The 16,264-nt window shown below is 42.6% G+C and overlaps 1 protein-coding gene across 4 annotated transcripts in view; it reads left to right on the top strand.

Moving 5' to 3' along the window:
- The window catches only part of GLIS1 (GLIS family zinc finger 1), a 187,623-nt gene that overhangs the window by 3,879 nt on the left and 167,480 nt on the right, over window positions 1–16,264 (top strand). For 2 of the 4 annotated variants that reach the window (XM_051800991.1, XM_051800983.1), the window contains exon 2: window positions 774–1,151. In XM_051800991.1, coding sequence (XP_051656951.1) covers window positions 806–1,151 — 346 coding nt within the window. In that variant the 5' untranslated portion in view covers window positions 774–805. The other 2 variants (XM_051800973.1, XM_051800964.1) reach the window with 2 other exon arrangements.

The following is a 16,264-nucleotide window of genomic DNA, read 5'->3' as shown; positions in this document are numbered from 1 at the left end:
GGCGGCCCCGGCGGCACAGCCCTCCCCCTGCCCGCCCCGGCTGGCCCCGCCGCCGCGCCAGGGTAATGGCCCGGGCCGCCTGCGCTCTGGCAGCCGGCCCTGCAGCGGGGGAGCGGGGCTGAGCCCATGCGCCCGGCGCGGCGGCGGAACCCGGCGGGCAGCGCGTCCCCCCGGGCGGCCCCTCCCAGGTAGGAGCGCGGGGGTGCGGCTGTCACCGCGCCCGCCCGGGCTCTCCCCCTCCCTCCCTGCGGGGCCGGTGACCCGGGGGCCGCGGCGAGCCCGGCGGTGGCGAACCCGCCCTGCCGCCGCCGCGTCCGCCGTTGCCGGGGCGGCCGCTGTTCGGATGCCTCAGCTGAAAGGCACCGGTCTCCGCACAGCTCGCCCGTGTGCCGGACCCCCTCCCCGCCCCTCTGGCCGGGCTCGCCTTCCCGGGAGCGGCTCCGAGCAGCCCGGCGGTGTTGCCTAGAGAGGGAGCGAAGCCGACGCGCGGCGCCGGCCGCCCCGTCCTTCCCAGACGAGCCGCCACCGGGGTCCGAGCGCGCCGGGTCTTCGCCGTCCGGCCGGTGTGCGTGAGAGGGAGAGCGGGCGGGGGCTGAGGCGGGCGGGCTGCGGGGCTGCGGGGCTGAGGGCTGCGGGGTGCGGGCTGAGCCTGCCGCCGCACGAGCGGCGGTTACCGGCCGTTGGCGGCGCGGGGCTGAGGCGGGAGGCGGCGAGGGGTGAGGGCTGAGGGCTGGGGCAGCCCGCGCTGACAGCCCGTGTGCCGCTCGGTGCAGGACAGCGGCGCGGGGCCCGGCAGCCCGCGGACATGCACTGTGAGCTCGCCGCGGGGCAGAAAGGCAGCAGCGCCCGCTTCGAGCTGACCGACAAATGCCAGGGAGCGCCCCAGAAGGATCTGCCGCGGGCGGCTCGTCCCAGCGCTGCTAAATCCCACTTGAGTCCTCAGATGTCCTTTAAAGTATCTGTCAGCAACGGCGGTGACCACGCAGAGCCTCAGCAGAGCCCCCCTGAAATGTCAGCACCTCTGCTAGATTTCATCCCCAAGCGACCCAGCATATTCGAGAGGATCCCGATTCTGCCGAGGGCGCAGGAGCTGCGATGCGCTAGAGGCTCTAAAGATTATTTCCAGCAGCAGAAACATCAGAGCGTGAAGGGTGAGTTTAAAAATACGTGAACTGAACACTACCACCACCAAAAAACTATTCCCCAAACAAATAAAACGCGTAACAAGCTCCCCCCTTCTTTTTGGTCTTCAGGGTGTTTTCTGACTTTTTAATTTCACTTCAGGCTTTGAAAGTTTTGTTTTTCTGTGCACCTTGGAGGCACAGGATAAACCAGAGTGTTCTTTGATAGTGTGAAGCTGATTGTTTCTCAATATTCTTTAAGAAATCTCGAGACAAGCATCTTTTTTAGTTCTCCTGAGCGAGTGCTGCTGGTTCGGTCGCGTCTCAAAGGTGGTTGTTTTGGGGATGGTGCTGAAGACTGGGCTGGTCTGTCCTGTGCCAGAGTGTGAGTGTGGGGTGTTTGTTTGTGAGCACGCCTGGCTGACAATAAATGCCTGGTTCTTATTCAGCAGTTTCACCACGGTTGCTTGGATTTATAGTTTGTATTTCAAGGAGGTGTTACAAATGCTGGATTCAGGCAGTGAATCCTCAGACTTGTGAATTCCTGGTGCCTGAAAGGTCAAATTCTGCTGTTTAACAAATGCCTGATTTTTCATTTATTCATTGCTAAGCGGCACTGAAGTTAGGTTAGGAATTGCCCACTAAAAAATCTATTAATTACCTTTTTGAGCTAGAACTTGTTAATTGAGCTGGAATTTGTTAATCAAAATCTGGTTTTGAAATAATCACTTTGAGGTATCACTGGCTGTGATCAGAGGGAATTGAAGCATTCCTCTATGCTACAAAACCTCTTGCAGAGACGTATGTGCACCTAAGGTTATTAGCATTAAAGCAATGATTTCTGTAATGTTAAAAGGTAATTCTCTTTTTTAATTCTCAGTTCATTCCCATTCTCTATTTTAGATATGTACATGCAGTTATCTTAAGACAGTTCCCACTGGGATTTTTTCAGTGCATCCCGTTCTGTCCATTCTTCTGAAAACTAAAAGTAGGCTGCATGCCCTTGGACTAGTGACGTTTTCTTTTGTGAGCTTGTTACCTAGGGTGATGGCACCTTTCATTGCCATGAAGTTATGTTAATGAACACCTCAATCTGTGCTAGGTCTGTCCTGTAGACTGTAGGATATGTTTGTTCATCACCAGTGAATACAGACAGAGTGTAGCAGCAGGTTATAAATTACCTTTTTTATTTTTCTGTTTGTTAATGCTGCAATTCTTCTCTCCTGATGAAAAAAAAAAAGACGTTGTTAATGTTTGGCAGGAATGAAATGAAGGTCTGTTACACAGACCCAGGTTTGGAGAGGGGAGAAGGAGGATTCACAGGGTATGAAGGAGAGCTACAAGCTCTAGTACCCCTGTGCTGCTGCCACTGCTGCCTGTGGAAGGGACTCATGTGGTGCTCGAGTCCCTCGTGGTGCCACGAGTGAGGTTGGTGCCACTTGACAGGGTTCATACCAGCTTAAAATCCTGCCTGTGCGTTACCCTGAACGAACAAACTGTTGAAGCACTTTTTTTTTCTTCTTTATTTTTCCCTTTGAGCTACTTAGCCCTCTTTTCATGCATATTCCTCTTGCTGTTGCAGAGGGCAAGAGCATAGAGAGGGAAAGAGGAAAAGTGTGATTTCCATACGCTTGGGGCTCTTACAGTAGATGTAGGTGGGCATGGGAGAAGGTTGCTAATTCATCTTTCCCGACTGATCAGTTTCTCATTTTCGCCACTGGGGGAAAGAAAAAAAAGTGTTTCAAGTTTTGTTGCTGTTTTTGTTTAGTGTGTTTTCTGTCCAGGGTGTTACCTTGTGGTTGCTTCAGCATATGGGTGACTTGAGTCATGGGAGTAAGTAGGAGGTATCCATGAGCAGGATAGGGTTCATCTACTGAGCAGCAGGGTGATTTGATGGGTAATGTTGGATTTTTCCAAAGACAGGCAATGCTGAGTTTTTTGGGTGGGGTTTTTTTGTTTGGTTGGTTTTTTGTGTTTGTTTGTTTTGTTTATTTAGTTTTTGCCCTCCCCCTGCCCCTGCCCCCCAACAAGAAGACATTATCAGGAGGAGTTAGGAAAATTAAAAAGTAACATTTTGGGCCAGATAATTTAAAATATGTGGGCTGTGCTGCTCCTTTTGACCTATATGGTGTTGGCAAGTGCTTTAATGTCCACTTGGGCATTTTGGAGTTCTCCTGCTAAACACTGCAAGCTGCCAGCCCCTGCTCTGTACTCTGTGCTTCTGAGTCAGTTCCACAGAAATAATAGAAATCACTCCATTGCTCACTGTGATCTAACTGAAAAATCAGAGTGTATGTGCATCTTTCAAGGAGCAGTGTAAACCATCTCCCAAGAAACCTGGTTCTCTCAGGAAGATGAAGGACTGGGGACAGCTGCATGTGGATGTGATAGAACAGGCTAGAGCTAAGAAGTGGGAATGAGGGAAATACTCAGATTTACCCAGTGAAGGGTTTTGGGTAGGAAACTGATGACAGCTTGATTTCAGACCATCGTGCCGTGCGTCTCCTGTTCTCCAGCCCCAGAGTACCATGTACCCAGTAATTCCCTCTGCAGTCTGGGTTAGATTACAGAATGTGCCTCCTGGTTTTGGTTTATCCACAGTTGAAAATTGCAAGTAGGGCAGGTAAAAGACACTCGTTAACAAGAGCAAACCCGCTTTTTATAGTTACCTGTAAAATTTTTTTTTCTAAACAAGCCTTACTTTTTAATTTTTTTTTTCAAAAAAGAATGAATCAAAATGATACACTGCCCCACTAATAAAAAGGGCAGCTTTGAAGTAATCACAATGGGGAAGAAGCATCCTGCTGTTGTAATGTCTCTTGTGGTGTTACTCCACTGCTTCACAGTGTTTAAGTTATGATCCTGCAAAATGCTTCCGTGCCTGAGCAAGTCCTTTTACATGAACAGCCAAACAAGAACTTGAGGGGTGGTGGTGAGGATTACTTCTGGGAATTAGATCATTTGGGTTTAAAGTTTGCAGGATGGAGCTGTTGATTGTTCACCAGAAACATTAGTATTTTGGAACTGTGCTTCATGCTTTGTTCTGTCTGGGAGCTGTTTAAAATAAACACCCAGTTTTCACCCATCCTACCCCTTGTGGTGTGACGGGCTGTGATACGTGCCACGCTTTTCTTGGTCATCGATTTACAGGGCAGAGTATTTGCACACAGCCACTGCTTTTTAGAGGCATTTGTGATCTGCTGGGCATAGAACAACTGTACCATAAGGTATGAAGTCCATTTTACAATGTTTTCCTGAGATTCTGTGGTTTTGGTTCTGTTTTGCTGAATTTCATGCTACAGTATGACCGTTTTGAAAGTAACACAGGGCAAAATAATTATTGTCTCTAGGAAAGCAGCTTTTGGGAAAGGAAACTTTAGTAGTGACAAAAGAGTAATCTATAAAGATGTCAAATATCTCAGTTTTTAAATGGCATTGATTATGGTTGTTACCAGGAAACACTTCTCCTTTTCATTCTTTTTCAGTTTTGTTCAGTGTACCTAATTCATGACTCAGTAGAAATGACGAGATTTATCCTGTTAGCTGTGCCACTGGGAAATCATCCAAATGGCCTGGACCTTTGCAGTAACCACTTCAGATATTAACTTACAGTGGGCAAAACAATAAGCTCTTCGGGTTGCAGTAGTTGGATATTTCCTTGTTGAGAGTATTTTTTATTCAGACAAGGGGAAAATGGGTTGGATTTTTTTTGTGTTTGTTGTTAACTGTAGCTGCTTTCAGCAAACATATGTATTGAAATGTATTCATTTCCTTCTGCTGTTGAGAAGGAAGGTTAAATCTTGCCATTTAAACCCCCTGTGACCATTTCCTTGACTATCAGGACAGTCCTTGTGAAAGTAACAGCTTATGCTGTTGGGAGCTTAAGCAAAAGCATGTGCTTTGCTTGTGTGACTTATTGGGTGTATTGAGTGGTTTTGGGCCTGATCCTGCCACTTTCTCTCAGACACCTTGTCTGTGTTCACCTGAATTATCCCACTGGAGCAAGTGGGACTGCCTAGAGCTCCTAAATACAATATGAACTGATAAGGAAGACACGGAATGGGCTCACTGGTATGATGATCTCTAAACTCTCAATTTTTTTATAGAGCTGTAGTAATAAATTTTTATTATTTTCACTCTAGTTCTCTTGCTTGCTGCATTTGAACTCTCTGCTACAAAAAGGAATTTAAAGGTTTATTTGAGCAGAACATGCAGTTACAGAGCTACATTTTTATTGCATGGTCTTTTTTTTTGCTTAATTTTATTTTGTAAGAGCAGAAAAGAGAAGAAACTGCAAATTGGAGAATGTGTGCATCAAGTAATTTGGAATAAATTGTAGCTGTCTTCTCCCTTAAACTGGCTATAATGCTTACTTGTCTTGAATAGGAAAATAACTTCCAGTTACTTGCTGCTGAAGGAATTTCTTCTAATGATTTGTGTTGCAAAATCAGAGTCCCTGAATTGAAGATGAGCCTTTCATGGATTTAATTTAAAAGAGGTTTAATTGTATCTAATAATTAAATCCATTGTAATTTAGGAATTCGTAGTAGAGAATATTTAGTAAATACAAATCAGGAGATCTAATGATCAGCCTGTCATATAAAGGTATTCAGTACTTGTAAAATAAAAGCAAAAAGTCCTCTTTCTGCTTCATGAGAAAACAACAGCTGTTGGAAAAAACTGAAGAGAAAAAATAATGTATCTATCTTAACATTGTGATATTGTGCAGACTTATATGGAATAACAGATAATGTCAGATACGTCTAATAATTGGGAGAGATTTTGTAATATGAATTTTGCTTGAAGAAATAGAGTAAAAAATAAGAAATTACTTGTTCTGTCTTTAAAATGTTTCATTAATGGAGGTTGTTATATACTGGGCTAAGTGGGGTGAGAAGAAAAATACCCTTTCTTCTTTTATAGTAAGGAAAAGTTGAAAAATCTACATCTTGGAAGTTCTGAAGTCTGGACATTACTGTATTCCTGTCAGCAGTCTCATCAACTGCAAATACTTTAGACTTAGAGTATCTGAATTATGTATCTAAATGATTATTTGCATGTTAGAGATCAATCCTGTATACACGTAAACTCTTAAGTGTATACTGAGGATTTTGAGTGTATTTGAGATTATGTTCTGGAAGTGCTTCAAGATTCTGTTAAGTGAAACTGCCAAATGTAAAGTGAGTGTCTTCTGGGAGACTGTACTTCACTGCAATGAAGTGGATTGGGTTTTTTGTTGAATAAGAGAGACAAAATTTTACTCTAAACAATTAACATCAGTAGGAGTCTTGCCACTAACTTTAGCTGGGTCGGTATTTCAATCCTGATATTACAGAAGTTCTTTATTCTGCGTACAGGGAAAAGCTTGTAGAGTAACTAACAAGCTTGTATTAAATCCATCTGTAAGCTAGGAAGTGGAATAATGTATGGACTATGAACAGAAATTTGTAGTACTGTGAATATAATTTTCATGTTCAGTACCATAATTACCATTATTCTAGAAGTTCTTCTGTTTAGTGATTTTAGAACTGTTGAAGATGTCGATGGCAGGGTAGTTGGAGGGGGAATATAGATGTAAACCACTCCATTTTGCACTCCAGGTTTCTATCAGTGTATGTCAACAGGCCTGAACAGGCATGCAATCTAGTAATCATTTCACAGTGCATGAAATGGCTTTTAATAGGCTGGGGTTTGTTTGCCTTTTTTCCCTCAGCCACCAAACGTCGTTTCCCAGCACACTGATGTAACTCGGAGAATAGAGGGTTCCAAAGCAAGGGCAGCTCACTGGCTGTGGTACAGCGTAATCTCGGCCTACAAATGTGCAAACAATAGCAAAAGTATGTGTTTGGGAATATGGCACAGCTGTTATCTTCTCCCGGGAGCAGGGAGCGTTACAGTGACATGGAACGACCAGTTAAAACCACTCAGGCCGTTTTATTGCGTTTAAATGGGGCGTGTAAAGAAAAGCAAGGGCCGGTTCCTCCATTGAGATAACTATCAGAGCAGGCTACCGCGGGTCTACCTTTCTGCACAGGCTTTGAAGAATAGAGGCAAAGAATTCCCCTTTTTCCTTGCCCTCCTATTACATTTCTGGCACCCTGTATGTGAAATCTCAGTTGGAACCTGAACTTTCTGTTCTCAGAATCTGTGCTTCACTAGTTACCTGGAACAAGGACTTCTTTTTTTTTTTTTTTTTTATTACAGTCATTAGTTTGACTTTATGAAATGATTGTTAATGATTAAGGTTATTTGTAGACAGGGGACTACTTGTAAAACAGATGAGACGTTGCCAGAGCTGCAGCAGGAAATAGATGCAAATTTTGTATTTTTGGTTCTGTTACGGTTTGGAACATTTAGGAATTACAAGGTTGATCTCAGTCAAATCAATGCAAAGTGCTTGAGCTCTCTCTCTTTTGTTTTTGTTCCTTTTTTTTTTCTTTTTTTTTTTTTTAAGCAACTGTTTTGCTTCAAATCTCATAATTATGACTGACCCTTCTTATGTTTGAGTGTATCTAATGTGTGATTATTTTGCACGGTGGGTTGGCAAAGAGCACTGTGATTGAGCCTACACAATCAAATTTATTCTGAGGGTTAAATGAATGCAAAACGTCTTAAACTGCATTTAATTCTGGCATTTATGTGTGTGATTAGAGGGTTTTGTGAGAGCTATAGAGTTGTTAGTTGTTTTAGAACGAGGGGAAAGCAAATACATTCTTAATTCTTGTTTGCATATCAGCCAAAGGGAAAAATGACACGAAGGCGACATCATCAAATACAGTAAAACTAACTTTTTAATACAGATGTCCATTGTTGTTTTAAGTGCTTAAGGGGTTGGTGGTTTGGTTTATTTTGGAACTTGCTGAACTATATGAAGTGTGTCTCCAGGGGCCTGGTATTTTAATACCTTGTAGAAGGTTGTATAACAGTAGATGATGTATTTTGCCTGCCTTCCAGTGCTGTAAATAAATTACACGTGCTGGCTTGGGAGAACATATCTGAGGTGTAAATCAAAGGCTAATATAAGAGGAAAAATACCAATTAGTGATGTCTTGGAACAGATTAGCAGTTTTTTATTCATTTATCTATAATCAAGAGATGTAAGAGCAATAATATGTATAAGAATGTTAACATGAGGTGCTTCCCAAGAAGAGGTAGAGGGTGTAGGATTATTTAAAATAATCCTGTGATTATTTTAAATCACAGCTGTGATTTGCTGCTTTTTCACAATTTGCTGTGATTAATTCACTTAAATACTGAAGTCAACAATCCCCTAGGCAAAGAAAGATAATATAATTTTAAGCATATTGTAAAAATTGAAATTTAATAGTTTCCACTCTATAATCCTATCTAACTCTTGATTGTATTAGAAGAAAAATAGATACATGTGTCAGTTTTGGAGCATTATCTTTTTTTTGAGTTTAAAGAATGATAAATGTGCTTCAAACAAGCAGCACAGCAGTTTATTAATATGAATGTTTTGCTAAATGCTACATGCTTAACGCAATCCCCATTCCTTTATAATAAGTTTAAATATTAATTCTTTGGAATGCTAGATGCCTAAAGCTAGATAGAAATGCTGTGCAGTTTCAGATATCTAGGAGTGGGCTTGTGAAACAGGATATTTAACTGGGAGAGATGAGTAGCACATTTCAGAGTTATTAGGGCAGAACAACAATGCAAGAGGATGACTTAAAAAAAGTTACAAAATTGTTTTCTGTGCATGAGGCTTAGATACCTTAAGAGTTATTTATTTGAAATACAAGAGTAGATTTCCTATCCATGTAGGTTCTAGATTGCATTTTTTGTTATTATTTTGTTTAACTTCTTTTTAGCCGCCTTTCCCTCTCTGAAGCAGCTGGCTTTGATTTAACCTTCACTGGGAGGGAGCGATCAGTCACAACGACCATGAGTTGTGCTCTTTGATGGAACATCTCTGGAGTAGCAGTTGCTTAAGAGAGAAGGCTAAACAGGACGGGACAGGGTGCTCGAGGAAAGCAGCACTTTGCATTCAGAAGGACTGACTTCACTCTTAAAAGAGCATTTATTTTCCTTGTTTAAGTCCTGCCTACCTCCAAACCCCCATTTGTGCTGGACAGAGAAGAGAGAGTTAAAGTGAGAACAGATAAAAGAGGAAATTTCTTTTTTATTACCCAGTATTTTCTGGGAAAATCCCAGAAAGGATTTAATGTGAGGTTTCATAACTTTTGCTTTGCCCTGCTGCTCCTGCTGAAATTGCAGGAACTTGACTTCAGGAGAAGGCCAGTACTGAATGTTTTTGAAAATTCCATCCATGCTTATTTGAGACCCAGAAGAGAAGATCCAAGTGTTAAATTCTCTCCAGGAGGGAAAAGTGTGCGAGCACTTTTTGCCCAGTAGCTCAGATGCCAAGATCTGGTAGCACAAAGCATGTTCACCTTTAATTTTTCTTTCTGTTCAAGGCCATGCCTGGGTTTAAAGCTAGTGTGATCGACCACTATATGTCAAACAGGCAAAAAGGGTGGAGGATTGTGCCAGCAACCAACACAGCCAAGCATATAAATGTTTCAGATGAAAAGAACAAGGGTGCTTGAACTAGATTGTGCCACTTGTATTGTTTCGGGGCACATCTGTACTGTTCATGATGTTCCTACTGTGAGAGCATATCAGAGTATGGTGTAGAGAAAGACATGCTGGAGCCAGAAACAGGGCAGCTGTTTTGCACACCGTCAGGGCCAGCTTAAATTTCTATGCTGAGAGACAGAGTTTGTTAGTTCAGGTGCAGTGCTGGGGTGATGTGGCTGTGCTCTGTTTGAGATCTGATCTGGTGGTGGTGTAGGATGTTCATGCAACATGTGGCTGTATCAGCTTGGGGTGGCACTGCACCCCTTCTACACAGCATGTGCATGGACTGCATTTCTCTCTTGGCTATGCGAAGTACGTGGTGCTTGCCCTTGGTGGTGTGTCTCCCCGAGTGTGAGCGGTGAAAAGGGCAAAATACATCTTTGTTATCTTTGGGAGAGCAAGGATTTTAACAGAACATTTTAGTTGGGCTTCTTACTCCTTGGCATCAGGTTTACGCTGCCAGTTGCAGAATTGCTGCAGAGGAACAAATGCTCCCATTTATTTTAGCATCTGACATGCTGAGGGGAGGGAAAGGAGGCTACGTTAAAGAAGCTGTGTTGGAAATAGCCAATAAGTACCTATTCGGAGGAAAATTTCCCCCCCTGGTTTGTTTTGTTGTATTAAAATTTGCTGGGTTGCTCTTGCCTTCCAGCAGATGGAAAAGTCTCTTATGGTTTGTTGCTCTTGAGGTAGAGATCACCCCATGAACTGTGTGCCCGTGGGCTTGAGGTGCAGGTGGCTACTACAAGGTTCCCAAGATCCTCATCACTCTGACAGAACAGATTTTGCACGCAGCTGAGACCGTCTCCCAGGACTTGAAGAGGAAAAAGCAACAGTAAATTCCTCCTTTCTGGATATCTGATTCTCGTAATGTTCAGTTTCCTTGAAGTCATCGGAACTGGTTTATGTTCAACTGAAACTGAGCTGGCCCGATTCCATTGTCCCTAACTCTGGTGCAAATCTGAAGTGACGCCATTTTAAATCCAAGAGCGGATGAAAAGGAGGCAGACTTGAGGGCTAACACATAAAAGTTTGTCCTGTAAGTATGGGCTGAGTTCACTTGGCAAAAGAAAAAGATGTCTCACGTTTTTAATCTGAACAGTTTGCTTCTTATTTTTCCTCTTGCCAAGTCACCACAAATTGGCCTGTATTCCTTTTATTTAAGTTGTTGAGCTATTTGAGAGGGTCTGCTGACTCGTCATATTTTTGTGGGGATAAGCTACAGCCAATGTATGTGAGTGGTTCTCCTTTCAGAACAAAGGTACCCACCCATTTCAGCATCTCTCTGATTTGAATGGGTATGCAGGAAATTGAAGGGGATTTTTATCCCTAGAATCCACTTGCTCTTTCTCTGTCCTTGAGTCTCAGTGACTTTTTCTTTCTACTCTCTTCTCTTCCTGGCATGTCCTTTACCTTGTGCCACTGCGCTGTTCGTTTATTCTTAAATATATATAAAGGATTGTAACTTGTTTGAGTTGTGGGCTAAATATGTGGAAGTGTGGCAATTGATGTAAATAGCTTTTGGTCTGCTGAATGTATAAACACTCCATATCTGTCAGGGTGATTTGACTGGCTTTTATTGGAACCTTTATACATACCAGATCTTTCTCTTACTGCATCCTGTCAGAAGCTGTTAGGCAGATATTGCTGGCATGAGTACTTGAACCGCTTTGTCAAAATTCACTTTTATACCTATACATTTGCCAGTTCCACGAATACTTTAACAAGTGCGTATGTTTTGCAAGTTTAGTCATAGAAAGCTAATATAAAGGAGACCAAAATCTAGAAAGTGAGAGCAAACCACTGGAATGACTAATCATCAGTAGTGTTTTGAGCCTGAGTGTATGATGGCACTGGCTACAAGTGCAGCTTATTTGGCAAGTTTGAGTGAAAAACTAGTGTTTTGCAGAGACTTGCTGCTTCAGTGGTACCCAGGTTAAGTTTCCCAAAATGAGACTAACGTGCTTGGGGAACTTTCCTTGCGAAGGGTTATTGTTAATGCCAACAATAGAGTTTTTATCAGTTGCTGGAGAAGTTGCTGGGAGACTTGAAAATTAAGAACAGTAAACATTAGAGGTGATAAAGAAGTTTTATGCGTGGGGTAGATGTTTCGGCAGCAGGCAGTCCCTCTGAAGAGACAGGGAGGCTGTTTTGGAGCCTAGATAATATAAAATGAGAGAAAACTCGGTGAAAAAATAACCTCATAACCAGCTAGCATTTAGATAAAGTGAATTATGACACTAACTACCACTAGAGAAAACAATATGGGAGACTGGATACAAGTTCCAGTGTGAAGGCTGCTGACTGCAGCATTTGCTAGTTTGATGAGCAACCCTGATTCAGAGTATAAATTATATATGAGAAAGACCTTCTAAACGTGGAATTGACCAGTTTATGGATCAGAGTTGTCATTTGTGTGCACGGTGCTCACACACCCTTCAGAGGCACTGGTCTTGTTCTGCTGGTACAGGAGAAAATCTCCTGTTGCATCCTTTCTGAAGCTGAGTGTGGCTTTAGGTTTTCCCTGTTGGTAACTAAATACTGTCTGAAATGCACCTGATCTTCAGCACCTTCTGTCTCGTCTAGATTGGTCTGTTCTTCCACAGGGATTGTGTGGGCTCAACACTAGGAAGGGTACTATCTAGGAGTACACTGAGCTTTTGATATCTGGTGCCCAAACAGACTGTGAGTTATTCATCACTGGAGTTTTTAAACACAGGCTGGATGGAAGGCTGACTGTGGAATGTAACTCTTCGGGTGTGACTATCTTTCCTGTGACATTTTGAATTCCCACAATCAACTGCTTAGGCACCAGAGAATTAGAAGAGATCTCTCAAACTGTGATATTCAAGGCTTCTATCTTCTTTGACTTGCTTAACGAAGTTCAGATCTCTCCTTGTCTAAGGTTGGTGTTTCTGGCCACTCATTTGTTTGTCAAGAAAACACTGAGAAGGCACACAATAAAAACCAGACTGAGTGAAGGGCTCTCAAGCAGCAGTTGGGAGAGCCAGTGGTGGGACAACTGGGCATGGAAAATGATTGATTTTATGTGCAGAGTAGTTGTGAAATGTTCTGTGGCATTCTGGGGACATGCCATTGCTAACAAATGATTGCCTGTTGGGGATAGAAAATGCCAGCCATTGTTCTGAAGAAGGAAATAGCCTTATTGATACTGAATTAGGCTCACATTGAATTATTATTCGTTTGCAGTGCATCCTGTTTTCTAAATATGAAAATTAACTGACCATGCAGAAGTCCTGCAGCCTTTAGTTGTTGGTCATATCTACATCCTTATGGTCCAGGTGGAGTTTAGGCTGTTTATAACTAGGGATATATTATGGCAGAAATTTGCGTTAAGAGAGCAGCTAAAGGAAGCTGTTCTGCTTCTTAAGAGTTATCAAACTAGTTCTTGTTTTAAAGCAAGCCTGAGAGAGAGTCTGACAGAGGTGAATGTGTTGGTAGAGTAAACCTAAATTGCTGGGATACATTTTGAACAGTCACATTCAATGATGGCAGAAAAATAGTGGTATAGAAAACAGTAATGTTGCCTTTTGAAAGGAGTAAAAAGTGAGTTACTGATAGAAATTGAGATGCACACCAAATAGAAGTATTTTGTACAGTGACTATTTTGTATACAACTCTGAAAGTTTGAGTTTTGTTCCCAGTGTTATCTAATAGTTTCTGCTGAAATCCTCACAGAATATAGAAATCCACTGCCAGTAAAGTTTGTTCCTTCAAATTAAGGGAATGTTTTTATTTAGTAATTTTTATTTAATAAAAATTAGGAAGTGACTGGCATGCAACATGGATTTCTTAAGCAGTGATTAGGAACTGGACAACAGGTATTTTCATGCCATCAGACATATGAGGCAGTACCTTGGCATGAAGGATATAAACTGTTTTTATAGGTGGGAAACTGTATGTCTTGGAAAGCAGTGACACTGAAAAGGATCGGGATGTCACATTCCATTAGTATGAGAAAAATAAATATCTAATGAGGTACAAGGTGATATGATACATTTTTAAAAAGCATAGAGAAGTGATGTTATCCTTCTGTTAATTATCACTCTAGCTGCAGGAAGATAGATTAATGCTCAGACTTTCTTAAATGGCTTTGAAAAATCAAAGAACTTGGAGAAGAAGTGAAAAACTGGAAGATGCTGACCTGTATGTGGTACTGATGGACTAATGGAAGACTAGAGGCAATCTGGAGATGCACCAGAAGAGAAAATGTGGGGTACTCAAGGGTTCTTTTGAGTGCAGGTAAATGCAGAATGGTATCCCATGGCTGGAAACAGAGAAAAGTCAAGCAAGAAGGAAAGATAGATGATTTTGACTGCAAGAATAATTAACCCTGGCACAGCTTAGCAAAGGATGTGATAAAAGCTCTGGTATTTGGAGTGGCTGAGGGAGGTTTGAATGTTCCTGTGGAAGAAATGATTCATTTCAACCATGGACAATTGTGTTCAATGGCAGAATTGAACAAGCAGCAGTCAATGGCAGATGAGCAAGCTGGACCATTCCAAGGGCTTCCACTTGCAATCTGTAAAAATTGGATTCCAGGCCATCTCCTACTGCCAGACTTGGTGCTGCTGTTCCTTCATGTACCCTGTGCATTGCAGTCTGTGAGCCTGGCATCCAGCTGAGGCCGAACTGAAGCCCTCGGTCTGGGTTTCATGACAAAGAGTGGGAGACAGGCTGGGAAGGAGAAGCCACAGTGACACAGTTTTGACAGTAGTTATGGTGAGGGAATCACTAGCAACTAATGTTTCCTCCAAACCCGCCCTTTCTTTCCTCTTGTTATGTCTCTCTCTTCAGCAAACAGCACCACTCCTCCTTGACTAGACAAGTCTGTTCAGAGGTGTGTGATGGAACCTGCTGTCTCCCAGGACCTGGGCTGAGACCAACTAAAACCAAGTGCTGTGTTTAAAACCGGGACATGCAGGGAAAGCATAGTGGTTGTAATCGTCTCTTACCAGGCACTGATGCTTTTCAACATTAATGTCTTCCCTTTCTTTGTTTTCTGAAGTGAAAACAAAGGCTCAGCCTTCTTCCTAGCCCGGCAATAGTGACATACTAACACAGTTATTACAGCAAACATTGTGGCCCTCTCTGGTCATGATGTTTTCTTTCTGTGGGGAGACTGAAATACTAACTCACAAATAATGTCTTTAGAAGTCATATTAGTCACACATTTTTAAGACATTCCAAAATCATACCAACCTCCTTCTGAGCTTGTCTGTTGCTACCAATGATTCAAAGTTTTGAAAACTCTCCTTTAGTTTTGATTTACATTTTGGTCTTGGGCACTTGTTATTTCTGGCAAATGCCAGCTCAGTTTCATTAAAGAAAAATCTGTTTTACAGCCACACGGCTCAGATCTGCAGCGCTTCTAATAATTGATGGCTGGTTTCCTTATTTCCTGCATTGTAGAAAAATAAGGACCTTGTTAGATCCAAACAAGCCTGCATAAAGTCACAGTGTGAAACGTCAGGTTGGGGGTGAGCAGAGCAGCTGTGGGCAGGTTTTACAACTCTGGGCTACAGTTGATCGAGGCAGCCAAGGGAAACTGAGAGATACCCATGTGACTAAAATTCAGTTGAGTTCTTTGGCTTCTCAGCCCGAGATTTATATTTGTGACACCTTCTCCTTCTGTCAGTCCCTGGGCCAGACACAAGTCTGTGTCTGTGTGTGTACTTAGGGCTCTGCACACCCTGTGGAGTGGCCGCTGTGCCCGTTCCTTGCTGTGCCACCGCGGGACGTGGCTATTCCCAGTGTTGGCTGTCTTGCTCCATCAGCCCACAACAGTGGGAGTGTGTGCTTTGGGAGAAAGCAGCTGCCATATGGTGGGGATGAAAAATCAAGAGCAAACACTTTCTGAATTTCTGCAAATGGGCAAATTAGTTTCAATCTGAACTGTCATCACAAGGGCCTTTTTTTCCTTCCCCTTTCCTTTGGGTGGTATCTTTGATTTACATTTTGGTATGAGGCAAGTGATTTCCCTTTGGTGCCCACTAAGTTCAGTCTCTTTTAAAGATGTTCAGTTACAGAACCCTGTCAGTTTGTTGGTTTATGTTATTGTGGACATGTTTCTTGAATTTGCTTGGGGTTTTTTGTTTTTTGTTGTTTTAAGAGCCAGTGAAATTCCATGATGCCTGTGTTAATTGAAAACAATCTGTAAGTTTTAAGGAGCAGCCAGTGTCCATCAGGTATTCTTCCACAATGCAGTAGCTGTCAGATGCCTCTTACCATCTTACCACTCCATAAGCTATAAATAGAGACAGGATCTTGCTTTAGAGATTCATAGAGCTAAATGGCTCCTAGGAAGCCAAACAGTGACACCTGAACAATGCCATAAAAGGTGGTATTTTGTTTTGGGGTTTTTTTTCATGTACTTATCAGATCCGGCCTGTTTGCTTTGAGAACTGGATGGTTATTTTCAAGCAAGATGAATGTGTGATCACTCTCCTAGACATTCCTTTGAAGGACCTGCTCCTGAAAGGAGGTGATGAAGAATTTATAGGAACTGTAGAACTACTGAA

This window comes from Manacus candei, unplaced genomic scaffold, assembly GCF_025592945.1.
Source record: "Manacus candei isolate 608988 ecotype Guabito, Panama unplaced genomic scaffold, ASM2559294v1 h1tg000005l, whole genome shotgun sequence".
Classification (NCBI taxonomy): domain Eukaryota; kingdom Metazoa; phylum Chordata; class Aves; order Passeriformes; family Pipridae; genus Manacus; species Manacus candei.
Note: the sequence above shows the minus strand (reverse complement) of the source record. Positions and strands in the feature narration are given on the sequence as shown.